The sequence below is a fragment of the Pagrus major genome, chromosome 17 (assembly GCF_040436345.1).
Source record: "Pagrus major chromosome 17, Pma_NU_1.0".
Lineage (NCBI taxonomy): Eukaryota > Metazoa > Chordata > Actinopteri > Spariformes > Sparidae > Pagrus > Pagrus major.
In genome coordinates, this window is record NC_133231.1 from 15,067,200 (window position 1) to 15,085,712 (window position 18,513).

Consider the following 18,513-nt stretch of genomic DNA (forward strand, 5'->3'; position numbering starts at 1 on the left):
ACAAGACAAACTCATTTTGTCAAATAATACCTACCTTTGTCACAGCTCTATCCTATTACCCTACGAGATGGGCATGTCGACTTCGGGAGGTGGATACACGTACAGTGGGGGTTCTACCATCTCATCTGTCTTCATTAAAAGCAGCGCACCACTGGGGGAATAGGAAAATCAACATAGACAGTGCTGCTAATTTATGTATTCATCATTGTTGGTACATGGAACGCTTTGTTTGTCGCTGTTCTCCTCACCAGGCGGAGAACTCAAGATTCACACCAGCCAGTTCTTTATCGGAAATGGTTTTATTTAAATATAAATATGTGTACAAAGGTACAAGCAACGGTAGCTCATTTTTAGCAAATAAAATTCTTAATACATTATTAAAAGAATGAACAAACAAATGGCAATTAGTTGTGTTCCAAAAAAAAAGCATAGTAACTGCATTCAATGATTGATGAACAAACTTATAGACGAGAAAAATCTGTGGACCCAAACAAATCAACCAAGATAGATACATATGTATATAAAGATACTTTACAATAGAGCAGCTTACACGCTGTACATTAAGGCTTATATAAAATATAAAAATAAAGACAAGCGATGATGTTTGCCTCCTCACTTTAAGTGACTTTTGTTCTCTTGTCAGGCTGCCTGGTAACAGCTTCATAGACAAATGGCAGTACAGGCGTCCATACTGAAACATCCAGGAGTTGGAATGCAACCGGGCCAAGTGAAGAAAACCAATGTCTCAAACATGAAATGGACATGAAGATAAACGCTGAAGATTTCACTAGACACATCATTTGCATGCAACAGAGAGAAAGTATGGGCTCAGCCATTTGTACAGATACTTAGTGTTTCAGGGTAGTACTGTTTCTTGTAAACATATTGAGACAATTTGATTGAGTTGTAAAACTTGAGTGTGTGGTCCGCGTTAGGACTTTCTTTCCCCACCTGAGCCTGCCGAAAATTGACGCTGCATTCAAGTTTATTTTAAGTTCAAGATTGCCACCGTTCCAAATCACCACTTTTGATTGTTCTGGTAATAGCCTACTCTTGATTTTACAATCAGAAAACAGTAGCAGGGGTAGGACAGAAGTAGCCTCAGCCTCAGCCCCCGTTTCCCCCCTGTAAAATTATCACCATCTTTGGGTTTTCATGGCCTTACCTTGTCCATCTTGGTACAACACACAGTTAACATACAGTCCCCCATTACAATGAAGGCTACAATACACATTCTCTTCGTAGCTCCGTCTTTTTATCCACCAATAAGTCCAACATGTTAGGGTTATTATCAGAAGAAGCTCCAGGAATACAGCTCAGGCCAGAAGTATTCCACCGCTGATTAGACTCCTCATACAGTACAGTGCCTGGAGCACTTGTTGGTCAGTAGAGCTAGCCTGTTGTGCAGAATAGTTTGTCTGTCTCTGTGGATAGCTCAGTCGGTTGTTGATGATAGAGACACAAATGTGCTTAGAATTCCTTTCGCATGCCAACAAAACACCAAATGACAGACAACGATAGGTTGTTCATATCTGTTTTTTTCCTCAAATATGTCTTAGTTTGTCTTTCAAAGTGTTTTAGAGGTCGTGTTTGACATTTAGCGTTGACAAAAAGTAAACTCTGGAAGGCAGGTAAACAGCTACCCCAGTCATTTTGGCCACCCAAATTCAGGAGATGCATTTGATTTGTTTTCTAGTTGGCTCTTGCACCGACAGAATATCTCCACAGGTTTGGGTGGTCATCATGTAGAGATAACCTGGTGAGGTATCACACTGTAATCAGAAGTTTGACTTGAACATCACAATCTGCTGAATTCTCCAGCTCAGGAGCTCCACAGTTAGCATCGTTGCAGATCCCTCAAACCATCACAACAAATAAAGGTCGGTTATCCCATAACCTAAATCACACGACTCCCTCCAAACACTGTCCAGACACGTCCTTGGAGGACTGTCCGAGTAAATAAAGTCTCTGTTCATGTTAGTCCAGCCACATATGTGGCGCTGACAATGGTTATCTACTCACTGCTCCTATACTCTTCTTTTCCCCAACTTGTTTGTCCAATCAAACATGCGTCTGCATACGTTGTGAGGGCCGGCCGTAGTCAGACTGCTGGGAGGACACTTGTGAGGAGGCATAAGAGAAACGAGACGAGCTTGACACCTTGCTGGCCTGATCTGATTGGTCATACGCATCCACCTTCTCGTAGGAAGCGGGCTTGACGTAGCTGGTGAAGGCGCGACCATAGGTAGCAGGTAGGTAAGCAGAGCCACTGTAGATGGGATCAGTGGGATAAATGCTGGCCGACTGGGCAGGCTGCTGCTGGGCAGCTTGCTGCTGTTCGTATGCGGTTCTGCCCGCTGTGGTGGTTGCGTATCGGTGGGAGAAGTCATAGACACGAGGCTGGGTGCCGTGCTGACCGTACATGGGGCTGGGGGAGGGCAGCTGTGATGGAGTGTAGACTGGCCGAGTGTTGGGGACATATTCAGAGAATCCGCTGCTGCGGATGTGGCGGTCCTCGTGGCCACGGACGTTGTAGTATCCATTGGTGGGATCCTTTGAGAGGGAGAGAGAAAATTACATCATGAACTTTTCAAAGTTCAGAATAATAGATGACAATAATACATTCTTGCTATTTTGAGCGTGTTTCTGCGAGTATTTTCAGTTTTACCTTGATGTCCGATCTCTCATCCTCCTCCTCTTCCAGGAGGTCGCTATGTTCTGTGCGCGATGTCCCTGGAGACTCGCTGCTGTTTGGAGCCTGAGGGAAGACCAAGCATTTTTGAAGAATTACTAGGACGAACAAGACCTCACTTGAATGAGAACAGAGCAAAATCGGAGTATCACACTACAGTGTTGATGTGAATACTCCGTAACCATCAAGAGAGATATCTGGCACACAGAGGCGGTGAACAAAGAAATTTACCATGGGCTCTTTGACATCCTCCTCATCATCGTTGCCACGTGTAGCGTTGTGATCGCTGTGAACGATCTGAACTCTGATGTCGCTCTTGGAAAGACGAGTGCACCTTTTGCCTGTGGGAATTGAGAATAAAAAAGGCTTTACTTGACATTTACTAGAAGTAACATTTACATCAGAAGTTCTATTTAAACACAGGGTGAAACGGCACAAAAATCGCACAGAAACTGCTCGATTTTCTGCTCACAAATGAAAAAAGACTTCAATCTGTTTGATGTGGAGAATTGGCTGTTGACCCTCTTGCCCATACTGACCGTTGAGCTCACCTTTGCCTGTGTGCCTGCAGCACAGGGAGACTAGAGTGATGACACAGATGAGCAGGACACAGCCTCCACCTACTGCTCCGCCGACAATTATCAACATAGGCAGGGCTTCTGTAACAAGAAGAGTAATGGAAGAGAAGTGTGACACAGGGGGTGGGGGTAGAAGGTTGTCAAGAGAAGGAAAGGGATGAAATGAGAGATGGAAGAGCATAAGTGTCAGTGTCGGGAATGTTCAGATCAGAGCGAAAGAAAAAAGAGATCCATTCGTTTGTCTTGCTAATCCCACAAACGTCAGCGCCTATATAAATTCATCTGCAGTAAGCCCTGGCCTGCTCACTGCCAGCGTATGCTCGTGCGGGCAATCCGGCAACCCACAGCCTGGCTATTGTCTCTAATCTCTCTGAAAGAAGGGTAACAAGGCCTGACATGCAATGAAGCAACAGACAGTAATCTAATTAGAGATTCCAGGAGATACCGCTGCCCATTTCTCTAGAGACCCCACTCTGCTACGTTGATGTAAATTACTGGAGAGGACCTTATTTTTGGTGTCTGCTGCAACAAAAGCTTCCAGTAGCATCAGTAGTAGTACTGGTAGTACTACTGCCTAATTCTAAGATCACTTAAAGGGGCTTCAGCCTGAACTTGGCTCCGATACAGTGATGGAGAATACGAGTCCAACCGCAAACACATGTGACTTCCTCTAATTGACTTTTGTCCCCCAATCAATATCTATGTTATGGGGCAAACATATTCATTAAAGGAACCATCTGCTGATTAAATCATATCGATTAGGGGAGTATAATTAAGATAAGTACAAGACAGGAGCACTGCTTTCACCTTATCTGGCCCCCTTTCACAGCTAGGATTGAGAGTATCACTGTAACATCTGCAGAGGGGTCTGGTGGGGGATTATCACTCCTGTCAGTGTGTGCTAGGGTTGGTACGAATGGCTAATTTTCCAGACGTTTAGACTGAAGTTCATTATAAGACTAGTCCACAAGTCTAAAAGTAAGTAAACCATCTGTAAACAGTCAAAACTGAGCACAGTTTAATCTAAAAATATCAGTATATTGGATCCTAGATGCAACAGTTAATCAGTGTTGTTAAAGGTGCAATATGTAATAATTGTAATAATTAACCTGTTGAAGTTATACTCCAGACAAACATGGGGCAGCATATCAGCAGAGTAGGTTTGGCATCACTCAGTGGTCATCCATCAGGGCAGACTGGACGCTACAGTGACTCACTATTGCCCTCTGAGGTACAAAGTGGTATTACAAGATAATGTGAGTCGGGGCTAGCTGGTTAGCATGCTAACCTCAGACATAGACGTCTTTGACATAATGTCAAAACTGTTATTTCTTTACATTCTGTTGATGATTTTAGTTTACTACCTAAGGAGGTTATGTGTTGGCCCGTGTCCATTTGCTGGTTGGTTGGTTTGTCAGCAGGATTACAAAAAAACTACTCAACAGATTTCCACAACACCAAGATGGAGGATGAGTCAAAGGGGACTGTTGGTCCTTGGTGGAGGTATGCACTCTATTGAGTGCTGTTTTAGTTTTTGAATGTTTTAAATTCTTACATATTGCTCCTTTAACAACAAAGCTGCTATTTTTTTATATAGCAACCTTTTGACTGGGAAATTTCAGTGCAAATTATGTCAGATGTAATTTTAAAGTATACACTAATAATAATTAGTTTTACTTCTGGTTCCAACTAGTGAAGCCAGTAACGTTTAGTCACTCGTCAACTAATTGTGCACATGCTTAGTGCGTACCTTGCTCCTTCAGTGTGACCAGGGCTGTGCCTGTGCCGAAGCGGTTCCAAGCAGTGCAGTTGTAGCGCAGCTGGAAATCCTGTGCCAGAGTCTCGGACAGCACCAGAGAAGAAAGGACCCCGTGGTCACTGGTTACCGTCTGCACTGAGTAACGACCAGAGGAACCAGAGGACAGGCTCATGTCTCCAAAGGTCCACACCTGCGGAGAGGAGCAAGAGAATAGACAACAGGGAGTAAGTCGCTTTTCTATGAAGAATTCCTCACCGGTGAACATAGCAGGGGCCTATGCAGCTGTTTATCCTTAGATCCCTGCCTGCCGCTGACTGAACACCAGTTTCTCTCTCTGTTCTGCTTTCTCTCCGCCGACCTCTAAGGTGCTCCGTGGCTGACACAGCGCACAGGCTCATGTTTAAGCTGCCTCCCACGTCTGCCCTGCAGGTGAAGCCTAAGGAGGGTTAGGTAGCTGCACTATGAAATAAGGCTCCTCTCTGCTGTCTGTAGCACAGGGCCAGCAGGGCACCTGTCTCTCACTCCTCCTCACACCCTAATTATCCTCTCTCAGCCCAGCGTACCTTCGGCAGTTCAACAGGGTCAGCCGAGTGATGCCTCTTGGGCCGCTAATTGAATGCGGTTTGGCTGAAACCTGCAGGAAGCCAGTCTCCCACAGCTCCCCACAACTCCACTTTCTCTCCAGTCAACGTCTGTGCAATTAGAGTTGTGAATATGTGTATGTGTGTGTGTGTGTGTGCGTGTTTGTTAGAGCTCGAGGTGGAGATGTGCGGGTGCAAAGGTGTGAAGGTGAGGTCAGGGATGAAACTACGCTGAATGATCCATCTCATGTGGGTGTGGCTATAGGAGGAACACGGAGTATGGAAGCTCTCAAACATAAGTGAATGACACACAGCACAAATAAGAGGCTCACTTACAATCTTATCAGGCGGGGGGCTGCTTCCCACCCGACACTCCAGCTTGCCCTTGGAGTGCTTGACAGCATGCTGCGTGGCTTCCGCTGTGATGATAGGAGGGCCTGGTGTGAAGAAGAAAGAAGGACAGAGAGAGCAGAGTGGATAATGAAAAAAACAGAAGGATAGTTTGAAATACTGACCAGTAACAAAGAATCAGATCAGTAAATTTTGATGCTATTCATTCAACAGATCACTCCAAACATAACAAGCAACCCTGTATAGAGAGAAGAAGTCCCTCCCCTTCATGTACTATAGTCATAAATGGCAAGAGACTCATCCAAACCTTTCTCCAGCACTAATACAGCACTGTGGTGATACTTTGGTCTGGCTATGCAAGGCTACATTTTGTGTGAAACCGCTCAGTGAACTACATCTCTTGTCTCGTGCAATAAACATGACCAACACCAACATGGCCATCATCTTAGCAAAGAAAAAGTATTAAAAGATGTAAAAATCTGACCATGTTGACAGCTGCAGCGATGCAAAAGTGGAGTTAGTCGGTTCTGGAAGCTAGCTAGCATGCAAGCTGGCTCGACAAGGTTTCAGTCATGGGTTTTTGTGAGAGTTAAACGAATTGATGTCACTTTTGCAACCAGAGCTGTCGACAAGTGGCAGGACACCAGGTCAGTTGGCCCAAAAGGCCCCTCTAACCCCAAAGATAACATGCTTTGGAGATGATCTTGTCCTGGGCACAAGCAAAACTATCGGCGACCCTGTACGCTGTTGGGTATTTCTAATTACATATTTTCGCCGTCCTATACTTCAACAGTTTCATGACAAATGTCATATGTGTAATTCAGGGCACAGTAAAAACATTTGTCTCTTGCCATTAACTACTGTACATATTTTTTCTTAAATAAGGTCCCATGGTGGTCCATCGGAAGAGGAAAGACTTCCCCTATCTATACTATATCTAAAAAAAAGCTTTGAAAAAAAAAGCCACTCACCATTAATAGTGAGAGTGACATCTCTTTCTGCAACTCCAATCCGGGGCACGATGGCCTTGCAGGTGTATGTTCCAGCATCCTCCTGGGTAACAGCCTTCAGCTGCAAGGTGTTACCATTACTGAGCACCTAGTGAGAAATCCAGAGAGAACAAGTGAGCAGCGTGTCAGAAAGAGAATGAGCAAGAAAGAGAAAGCGAGGCGATGTAGGGAGGAAGAGGCAGACAAAGGAGACCGGGACCTTTATCAGTGGCCCACTCATTGTGGAGGCAGCACAGAGGTGGGCTGACCATTGTAACAAATGCTGGTGGTTTGAGTTTAATTTCATTGTGAAGAGCTTTAATCACGGCATTAAAGCACTCCAGCCACCGCTGAGTGACCGTGCTGCTGGGGAGATTGTTGTAATTAAACAGTGGGGACAGATCAGAGCGTACTGTGGTGTGAGTGGGCCCTAGCCTTTGGAGCTGCTACACTCACTCAGTCCTTAGCTCATTGATCCTGTCATTCCATCAAGCTGTGATTAATCCATTTACCCCCACTCCGTCCTCCCCCCCTCCCACCCTCTCCAATTTTTTTTATTTCAACACACTCATGGAGTAACCCAATTAATCCATTACTCCTGGCTGTGTGAGGGACAGTAGCAGTGGGTGGATTAGAAAAATGCCTCCCTTAGAGGGGCTGAAAGCGCTCACTCTTTGAGATGACAGCATCGCTTACGCCACTCCTGCAGCATTCTTTACTGAGGGTGTTTTCTCCTGCATCGCCTCAGAAATTATATTAGTCGCCAGGAGAGAGGCTCCTATGGGATGTCCCTGCTGATGGTGTGCATGCGCTGAAAGATTTTTACCAGGATGATGTAAAGTGAAGGTGGAAATGTCCCATTTGTTCCACCTACGAAATTGACTTTGAGGAAATGGATACTCAAGTGCAGCCGGGCCTTTTTAATGTCTAAGAACCAGGCGCCGCTCTGAAAGTTGCAGCACGTGTTGTAATGTTGTTAGTTTCAACCACACCTTGGCTCACTGGTTGACTGACTGATTGATGGAGCGATTGATTGAGTTAGAATTATGACAGCATGTCATGTACAGTAATGATGCTGCATGAATCTGTCAGTGGACGGACAGTTTTTTGCCAGAGGCTTTAGCCCTCAGGGAGCATGGAGAGAGGAGGTGTTGAAGATACAGCCTGAAAAAGAATGTGTGTGTGTGGGGGGGGAAGTGTGAGGGATTCATGCCTGAAGGCCATGTGTGAATATCCCTCTCTGGAGGGGTGGTGTTGAGGGATGGTGTTGAAGCTTCACCATATCACCAGGATAAATCAATGACAAGTGTTTGTTGCCTTACCACGCTGGAGCCATGCTTCGTCCAGGCCAGGGTGAGAGGAGGGTTTCCAGTCCACGCACAAGTAAAGGCTGCATCCATCCCGATATCCACCGTCATTGGCTTGGGCTCCGACAGCAGTCTGGGGCCAACTAGGGTGAAGCAACACAGACAGTCAGTTACAATCAATACAAGGCTGCTTTTAAAATCTCAAAATACACAGCTCAGCCACAAAGTTAAACTCACATTGGACATCGACCAGTGTGCTGACATTGGTGCTGCCCACAGAGTTGGACACCTCGCAGGAGACAGGGTCTGTGAAGTAAGAGTAGTCCACCGTCACCTCAAGGCTGTCCCCGTTTGCCTCGGAGATGGGGACTCCTCCTTTCGACCACCTGGGACAGATGAATAATCACATTATACGGTCGCATTAGTTCAGGGAAGGTAGTCAGCCATGCGTACCAAAGTGGCTATTAGCTGATTCACGGCTTGTGCCAATCACAATCAAAGGCTGCCAATCAAGCAGCCCATTTAACCCAATGAATCTACGAAACACTTGCATGCTTGTCCTGCCTCTTTCACACCATATAATGTCATGAAATAGTTATGTGATTGCATTGTGTCATCATCAAAAACTGAGATCCAGGGCTCCCACATCTTCTTAAACATCAAACTCAAAGACTTTTCAAGGACTTTCCAGGTCTAATTCCCTGATATTCAAGGACCCAGCATTATATAATTTGAAACACAGATCAAGGTTAACCATCACACTTTCTCGAGGCAAGTAGCGCGTGCAAAAATAAGGCAACTGCGACACATGCAGACAGCAGAACGTAGCCTATATGCTAACATATAGTAAAGAAAATATAATAAAATAAAGAAAATTCAAGAACTTTCAATGACCCAAGTCTATTAACGTCTAGTTTAAAAAACTCTCAAGGCCTTTTTCCCTCAAATCCAAAAACTTTCAAGGATTTCGAAAGATTAAAACGAAGGATGGATACCTGTATCCGGTGATTTCAGGATTGGCCGAAGCAGAGCAGATGAAGAGAACCTTTGCTCCCTCCGTCACAGTCTGAGGCTGGACTGACAGAGTCACTGAAGGAGGGTCTGTGAAAGGAAAACCTTTATGTTACTGACACGAATGTACGACTTAGCTCTTCATCAGATTTACTAATCTTATTGGCACCAGCCACCTTTTAACGGTGCAACAGGATTAAATGTCCTTTTACAGATTACTGAACATAGCGTGCTTTATTTTGGCGGTCTTTAAAGGAAGGCAGATGCCGGGACACTCACGCTGGACGTTGATGGTGACCGATGTCTGGCGACCAGCAGGGGCAGCTGGGTTAAGAACCCTGCAGGTGTAGGTGCGCCCGGTGTCGCTGTCCTCAGGGGTGATTGGAAGCATACTGACAGCCAACTCCCTCTTCCCATCCTCCATCAGTGTCTGCACAACAATGCACAGTGTAGCTGTTAGACGCTGCTGAAAGTCCTGAACAGCGGTTTACAAACTTTTACAGAGAGACTCCATTACAATTGAGTAGAACTGAACATCAGCTCAATGTTGCACAAGCAAGTCACTTGTTATTTGTGCTCGCACCACTCATAGAATATCTCTATGACACTGCAGGTCTTATTTTTTCATGTGTGAGGCATTAAAATTGCCATCCCGTTCTTTGGCATGGCAGTTAAATCATATATTTTATGATGCAGCAGGGGGATATTGTGCTGTTCCCACATTTCTGAGAGTGTTCCCCGTCAGCGCTCCTTGTTTGTCATCATCTTTTAAATCTATTTACTGCTCACAGAAATCAATACGCCTAAGTGAGGAAAGGTGTAGATTCTGAGGATATGGCTCACAGCTCTCTCACTTTCTCCCTCACACACACACACACTCACACAAGAGGAAAAAAAAAACTGTGATGGCCAAGGTGCCTGTGTGTCGTTTTTTTTTTTTTTTTTGGTGGTGACAGTGAGGAAGAAGTGTCACACATCTTTGGAAAAAGAGCAAGGGCGAGCCAAGCCTTTTCCCTGGGCAGCCAAATCAATGGACGGAGGCTTTCACTTCCTCGGCCAGACACACAAAAAGCATTTTTATGCTGGATCAAATCACATCACTCCCTGTCACCACCCCTCACTCGGACAAAGCTTTCTCCTCCCCCAAGTCTCACTTCTTAATGTTGGAAATTCTCTCTGTTTTTCACAAAGCTATCTCACCAGATAACTCTATATTCTTCTCTCCCCCTGTATTCCTCTCCTCTCCTCTCCTCTCCCCCCTCCCTCCTCCAATCCTCTGCCCTCCCTTCTCACTGCAGGCTCTCGCCTCCTTAAATGTGGCGTTTAGCGTCGTTTAGCGTGGTCAGAGAGCATGAAAAATGTGACACTTTCCCAGCCGTGGCTGGCTTACGCTCCGGCGCATCCCCATTGTGTTTCTGCATTGTTGTGGGTGATTTCTTCTCTGCAGAAACTCTACTGTATGAAACACTCATGCCTGTCTGAGCTTTGGCATGCTCCAGTTATGCTGTAGTGTCGCTGCATTAGCGAGCAAAAGGGGGAGTGGAGGGGGTTTGCAAGCGAGAGGGGGTGGGGGTGGAAGAGGAGGTGGGGTGGTGGTGGGGGGGGGGGGGGGGGGGGGGTCAGGCTTGGGTGAAAATGGGAGGGGGACTGCAGAGAGTGAGCGAGAGAAGGGTGGCAATAGGGAAAAAAACTGCGAGACCACGGAAGAAAGATGAGAAAAATAAAAAGACAAACTGAAAGAAAAGAGGAATATTATACCCTCAGAGAAAATATTTCTGTTTTGAATAGCTCTGCATTTATTTCTGCCCGCTGTCATGTTTTGTAATATCGTGTGGGTGTTAGTGATTGAATGATAATGCTGGGCATAGATCTCTTCTTAATGTACCTTGGAATAAACTGCAGACTCCATGACCTCTCCATCTCTGTACCAGGTGATCTCAGCAGCAGGTTTGGCTCCCGAGGCTCTGCAGGTGAGGTTGTGTCGTGTGTGGGCCTTAAGACGTACAACAGGGCCGCCTTCCACCACAGGGTCTGACGGGGGAACTGTAAAGCAGAACAAACATACCACTCAAAACAACAAAAAAGCTCATTACAGCTCCCGGCCAGCACAAAGAAGTATCTGGTGTTGAGCTTGTTTTTGCTCTTCGCTCAGCATCAATATATCTCACAAGTAAAAGAAGCAAACAGTATCTCCTTATGGCCATGTGTCTGTTTAACAAGATGCAGTTTCAGACAGGAGGAAAGACCAAGAACTGTTGTCATTTAGAAGAAAAAAAAACAGACTCAACCTTATTTATTTCCTTTCTTGGGACTAGCATTATTACTCTATTTGCTCTTACTGTTGCAGAGTGATGTTTCAACTGAATTGCTTATTTGTTCATTTATTTGCATGGTTTCGCACGCACCACTGGCAAGCCAAGCGTGCCACCCCTGATGAAGGCGTCTATCTCCCCAACCAATAAGAGAAGGCGTAAACATGGGGTTTGTGCTGGCCTTTCTCGCTCCCTCCACCGAACCAATTTCACTGTGTGTATCTGAATTGTCAGAGGTCCTTCCGCTGCCGCGGCACGGACACTAATGGAATCCGAGTGCTAGGTGATTTTAATTTCCATGCCGATTCCCCTGACTGCACTCCCGCCGTTGACTCCTTTGACTGTGCAGGATTGCTTTGGTCTCATCTGGCCACATTGATTTACACACACACACACACAGGCATGTGCACACCCATACACAGCAAGAGCCCCATCCTCTCTTTAACACTCCTTATGTCCACACATAAACCGCACGCTCCTGAGCGACGCACCTGATTTCATTTATATGTTTATGAAATGCACATAATGTTCATGAACCACCTGCCTGGGTCTTTCAGAGTGCATTTAATGTAGGAAGACAGCTTCACCAACTTTCTCTGCTGCCTCCACGTGGGCATGTTTATGGCTGTGTGTGGGCATGTGATGACCGTGCTGCTTTGTGCTGCCTTGACAAGTGACATGCAGAAAGGTGGGCTGATGGTCACAGGTGAGCTCTGTGAATCTGTTCATTTAGTAGAAATGTTCTTATGCTTGTGATCTCAGTCTGCTTGCCTTTCCATGGCAACATTCTCTGTACTGCTTGCCTCAATGAACTCAGGATACACACCTGACTGACAACGGATATATTCAAGGACAACAGCCTCTAGAGTGAAAGTTTTGTGTTGTGGCAGAAGCTGCAGCATCATGTGTGCATCACTGTTCCCTCTGAGTTTCTGTATAATACTAGCTGAAAGTGTATGGACAATTGACAGGACTAATTAATGAGTGATATTCCCTTGCATGCCACCAGATGACAGCAGTGCTTTGCCGATTCCAATTCCCACAAGACCTGGCCCTCCTCCTCCTCCTCCTCCTCCTCCTCACCCCCTCTCCCCCCCTCCACCTCTGAACGTCTGTGTGAAGAAGTAGATCACTCACATCATGTTAATGTAAAAACCGCCTTGCGGTTGACAAATGTTGTGGCTCACTGTAAAATGTGCTAACTGTGCAGACCCTGACTTTCAAGCGGCTACGCAAGTCATTTGTGACTGCAGCAATCACATTATCCAAGACGTCCACAGTCTTGATTACCGCCACTGAAAGCAGAGGGGCTTCCTTTTTTTTTTTTCTAGCTTGATCTCTTGGCTAAGCCTTGCTTTGTTTGAATTATACTTTTCCTGACATGATCTTTCACCAGCAATTTACAATGGGGTTACCTTTGAGTGGTGAAGAGTGTTTTGATGTACTTTTTATTTTTGTCTATGATAACTTGAGCGATTATCTTTTGTGTATTGCACATGTGTTTATTTGTCTTCTGTGTTTTGTGATGAAGACACTCCCCTGATTGTTCCCAAGCGCTGCCAGCCGGCAGGCCTTGGCACGAGGGCTGGCTGTGAGGATCATGCGTGAGCTGTGTATCTTACCTAGTACAGTGAGCTTGGCACGGTGGGAGCGCAGTGCCGCCTGTGTAGCCTGACACTCATACACCGCGTCATCCGCCAACTCTGCCGAATCGATCAGCAAGCTGTGCTCGCCTGATAGCGGGTCGCCCATTAAGGAATAGCGCGTCCAGCCTGCGTGAAGCCAGCACAGAGAATAGAGTCAGAGACAAACAAACCAACCAACAACAAACACATAATGAAAGGACTATAAAATGAACAGACTTGTGCCTTGAACAAAGGAGAGAGAAACGTGGCAAGGCTCTGTAAGACACAAATGAAAGCAAGCAGCACCTCACTGGGCCAGGAATTGAGCCGTTGTGTTAGCAGAGCAGCATGAGGCTGGAAAATGCAACACGTGAGCGGGCTGCTGCCTGAGGAGTCTGTCCTTTAAACACAGACATAATAAAGATGGGGTGGCTAAGGTCAAGAGGAAGCATCTCCACCTTCTCTCTAGTCTGCCACACATTTAAATGTCAGTGCGTGACAAAAGCCAATTGATTATCTACCTTCCTACAAGACCCTTAAAATGCTAAGCAACAAATTAAAGTTCGGCATGTGCAGCAGTAGCCGACCTGTCCGGGGTACATTGTTCTCTAAACATTCATTTGCGTAAAACTCCAACGTTTGACAGAGAGAGACTTGGTTTCTAATGAGACCTAGCATTGATCGCATCAAGACAGACTGAGCCAGAGAGAGCAATAAACACCCAGGAAGCAGCAGAGAAAAGAGACAGATAGAAAGAGAGAGGTCAGAGATAATACCTGGAAGGTCTCTCTCTCCACCCAGTGCAAGGCCATCTTTGGTCCATTGTACCATTCCCCGATAACCCACAATGACGCAGGGTAGAGTCACTGACTGACCAGCTACAACCACCTGGTCCTGAGGCTGCTGGGAGAAGTAGGCTGCTTGGGTGGCGGCTGGAAGAAAAGAGAGAAAGCAGGATATGAATATAACATCTATTAGGATTTTCATGATGGTAGATGGACACTTTGGACTGAAATTCACAAAATAGCAAAAAAAAAAATTATATAGGAATGCTGAATACTGCGAGCAGACTGTAATGGCAGTTGGTTTCTGCAGAGCCAGCAGAGATGCAGCATGAGGAAAGTGAAACCTGCGCTGTAAGGGGTGTAAAAAGTTAAGTGTGAAAGAGAACAGACTCCCATGAACTGGTCTGCTAAGTCTCTTGTTTTCATGGCACTTGCTGAGACAAGGCTGACACGTGTGAAAATATTATTTTTCTCCTCTATAAATGTGCGGTCTAAGAGGAAGAGTCAGCTGCGCTTCATAACTTATTTAACTCTTTCCCAAGGCCATATGGTTATGTGCTCGCTGACATGAAGCAAACACACTTCTGGGGAGAAAAATCTGCCACTCTTTCAGAGCGCTTTTTTGTAAAAATGGATGTTAAACAATCAAAACTCCATTAAAGTTCCCGGGGGACCCATCCGTTTGAGCCTGCTGAAAGTCAGCAGAGACACCTGCCGCCGTTCCGCTGCTGTGTTTAAGTACGGCAAACAGTCTCACCGGATTGGCTGGCCTGCCTTCACACGCATGCAGGAAACACAGCGTGAATGTGGATCCGCGGTTCCAACTGTTTGTGCCACTATGCTAAAGATTGAGTATTACAAACCCTACTGGCAGGGGAAGATGGCAACACTCCAGAGGTAACTAATCCGTAGGGGAAGGTAGGAGGAGAGGGAGAGGCAGTTGGTTGGTTATCTAAGTGGGGTGTCTGTGTGAGTCGGGAAGAGGACTTAAAAAAAAAAAAGCCTTCCCTCATTCTTCTTCTCTCTTTCTTTGTTGCTCAGTGGAGAATGGAAGGGAAGGGGGACAGAGGAAGATAAAGAGGGTTCTATTCAGGCAGTGCTAAGCCCCCCCCTGAACTGCTTCTCTTGGTGGGAGCGCTTAAACAGACAGGGTTGCCCCCCCCTCCCGGCGAAGAAAGCCGCTGAAAGGAGGGCAACATACGGCGGCCAGAGACGCGCTATTGTCCCCTTGTCCCTCTCTTTTAATAGGCCTCTTCATTTCCAATCAATCCTGCTAAATGCAAGTTTAATAGCTTTTCAATAGCAGCTTTTCCCCCCAGAGGGTAGCTGGGATTTTCTCTCTCCCTCTCTCTCACCCCTTTTCTCTTTGCCCGTCTCTTCCCCCTCTTTCTCTCGCTCCATTCTCTCCAGTTTTTCTTTTCTGTTTTGAGAGAGGGGGGCTTCAGAGCTTGTTGGCAGTGTTTATTCCGCACTCAATTATCCACTTCATCTCGGGGTGCACCGTGGACTGAACCCTGCCCCTCGCCTCCCCTCTCTCCCTTTTGCGCCCTCCTGCCTCTGTCTCCCAACAGCACAATTAAAGCCGCCAAACAGTGAGTTCATCATGAACGTGAGCTCTCCACGGCTCAGGCTTTTGCGGGGTTTCTCAACGACCGCCTCGAAAAAAGCCATTTTCAAATGCGCCCATTCTCTCTCCATCTGGGCCAAAGTACATAGTTAATAGATAGTTGAACAGAAAAGAAAGATCAGAGAACAATGCATGTTAGCTCAACCAATAATGTCTCCCCGTGCATCATTTTACCAATGTGTTTGAAAAGCCCATCGAGCTGTGGATGCACACAGGTAGGCTGTATGTGTGTCACGCACTGTGGATCAAAAGAGGCCAATTTAAGAGCGTCAATGAGAAGTGAAACGTCTTCTAGCTCAGGCTATTAGGCGTTTAGCGAAGGCTGGCATTTTCCCATCATACCTTCAAAAATGCAGTTTTTACAGTCTGCCCGCCTGTCCCTAACATTCTGCCTTTATGAGCTGTTGAGCGTTTTCATATGCCTCCCCTTGCAGAGTGAGATGGGGATTTTCCTCTTTGTACTCGCCACAGTACAAACATTTTTAAGTATCTTGCCCAGAGTATCAAAATGTTTACAATGGAGCAACAATTCAGCGCATTGGATGATTGTTCGGATGGATTACATGCATTGAATTGTTTCTCTTCACCTCACCCACGTACAATTTTGCATGCTCACATATGGCAATTAACGCCACGGCGTACAAATATAGAGTACAGAGTATGTGCTGTGGCGAATGTCTTCACACCATACGAGTGATTCATTGCTCTCCAGCTCCCTTATTGAAAATGCTCAACAGAACATCTCGACTGGCTAATGACTCATGCCAGATTCCTTTAATTCCTCCTTGCTGAATTAGACAATTCTTTGACGGTGTATTAGCAGCTTAATTACATGAATACATTTCTGACGAGGAGAGAGGGAGGGAGGAACAGAACCAGACAAAGAAACAGTGGAGGAGAGGCAGTCAGAAGAAGTATAGGAGGCTGTGGGTGTGAAGGAGCTTGTTCTTGGTGTGCTGCAGTGGCACGTACACGTGCGTGCAAACACCACAATGCCAACCATACTGCAGCTTTCAGTGTCTTCACCAGACTCCAAAAAAATGAGGAGCTTGTGTTTTGGCTGTGATTGAATCAAATTCGAAAAGAAAGATTTGAATCCCCTTGAAATCCCAACATCTCTGCAGTAGATGTCGGTTTATTCACCATGTAGTGTTGAATGTTACGCAGGTAAATACGTACAGATTAGTCGTACCGCATGTGGCGTGCTTAATGTTACTTTAAAGGCAGTTAAAATTTAGATCTGCAAGTCTTCATCACAAAAAAATGCAACATTTACTCTATTTCTTACCTTTGCTGTGTGTGTGGGAGCGTGTATGTGTGTGTGCGTATGTGTGTGAGCGTTCGCTTTTCCATCCCCCAGTAACAAGGTCAAAACACATTTGGCCTGATACATTTAAATCCGGATTTCTCAAAATGGAATATCATTTCACGCCGCTGGATGCACATAGGGCTAAGTTTGTGAGTGTGTGTGTGTGCGTGTGCATTTCTGCCCGCCTGTGTGAGCTCGGTGTGTGTGTTGTCTAAAAATATGCCATGTATGTTTATGTCTGCGTGTGTGTGAGTGGATGTGAGTGTGGAGGGTGGGGCAGTGTTAATAGGCAAAGCAACTTGTCAGGCACCGGAGGGCACATTTAGCAGTTACTTCGACACAGTGACTTTGCTGTTTCTGTCACATGGTCGGAGTTAAGTGCAAAACAGCCTCTCTCCGACTTGGACACAAGCTATTAAAGAGCTTTTGCGTCGACCCCGCCACTGCCTGCACTCTCTCTCCTTCATCTGAACTGATGGGGATACACTCACATCAGGAAGGATCAGGATGAGATGGACAGATGTCAGCAGTGATCTGTCCACCGCTGGACATCTGCCTTGATAGAATTAGATTGAACCAGTCACTGTGTGTGTGTGTGTGTGTGTGTGTGTGTGCTGCGGATGTGTAAGCGCCAGCCATGATGCTAAAGACTGAGAAAGATAATGGCACTGCAGATGACCTTTAGATAAAATGTGGATCTAACTCACACAGTGCAGTGCATTTGCTACCAAGTCACCACAGTCATAATCTGTTACGCCATTTTGGTAATCTGACAAAAAACAAAAACACTATTCCAGGCTGTAACTCAATTTAACCCAGCATTCAAAAAGTCAGCTCCTTCAAATAAAACATAAAATAACATCAGACTCTCTCGTTCACAACAGCTCAGCCGGTGCACTCTGTCCATTTCCCCGTGTTTTTACAATGACACTTGACTGCATATGTTCATTCACTCTAAGAGGCTCTGAGCCGCGTTCGCAGAGAGTCCCTATTTTAGTCCTGATTTCATTCCATGTCCTCATTCCCATCCAGAGCAAAGAGTGCAACATCCAGTCCTGTGGGGTCTATAAATATAAGTGCTCTCAACTTGACTGGACAATTTGCTCTGTGCAGTAATAATTCAAATGTTAAAAAATAGCGCCCGATAGCTACTTGCATATTTTTTTTTTTTTTGCCCCAATGGCAGTGGAGGCAGAATCCTGCACCCAGCTGGTGTGAGTTTTCCACAATAAGAGCCAGAGAGGAGAAAATGAGGAGGGGAAAAAAAAAAAAACGCTGCACAAAACAAGGCAATTGGCAAAAAAGTGTCAAGCTTGGAATAAACAACCCCTCTCCCCAAATGCCATCCATTGTGCCTTGTCTAGATAAGGCTTCTAAATCGGGCTGGAAAATGCAAGCTCCATTTCTCTCTGTATGGAATTATTATCCCTTTGTTTTGAGTCAGGCTCTTTTGTCTTCCCCTTCCTGTGTGCGTGTGTGTGCTCTTGTGTGTGTCTATATACAAAGTAGAGACAGTAGTGCTGAGGTAGCTGAACCAAAGAGTATGTCCCAAAGGGGACGCTGCACCCATCTCATGTTTGATCTGGC

The 18,513-nt window shown here is 45.8% G+C and overlaps 1 protein-coding gene across 2 annotated transcripts in view; it reads right to left on the reverse strand.

Annotated features, from left to right (window-relative positions):
• Nucleotides 1–292: 292 nt before the first annotated feature.
• The window catches only part of kirrel3l (kirre like nephrin family adhesion molecule 3, like), a 35,064-nt gene continuing 16,843 nt past the window's right edge, over nt 293–18,513 (reverse strand). Inside the window, exons 2-15 of one of the 2 annotated variants that reach the window (XM_073485906.1) lie at nt 13,982–14,137; nt 13,203–13,352; nt 11,154–11,311; nt 9,548–9,698; nt 9,253–9,358; nt 8,495–8,643; nt 8,273–8,400; nt 6,933–7,059; nt 5,947–6,047; nt 5,021–5,219; nt 3,244–3,351; nt 2,924–3,033; nt 2,669–2,758; nt 293–2,553 (exon numbers count right to left, since the gene is read on the reverse strand). In XM_073485906.1, the coding sequence (XP_073342007.1) occupies nt 2,062–2,553; nt 2,669–2,758; nt 2,924–3,033; nt 3,244–3,351; nt 5,021–5,219; nt 5,947–6,047; nt 6,933–7,059; nt 8,273–8,400; nt 8,495–8,643; nt 9,253–9,358; nt 9,548–9,698; nt 11,154–11,311; nt 13,203–13,352; nt 13,982–14,137 (2,225 nt within the window). In that variant the 3' untranslated portion in view covers nt 293–2,061. Of the gene's footprint in view, nt 2,554–2,668; nt 2,759–2,923; nt 3,034–3,231; nt 3,352–5,020; nt 5,220–5,946; nt 6,048–6,932; nt 7,060–8,272; nt 8,401–8,494; nt 8,644–9,252; nt 9,359–9,547; nt 9,699–11,153; nt 11,312–13,202; nt 13,353–13,981; nt 14,138–18,513 lie in introns of both variants that reach the window. The other variant, XM_073485905.1, reaches the window with a different exon arrangement.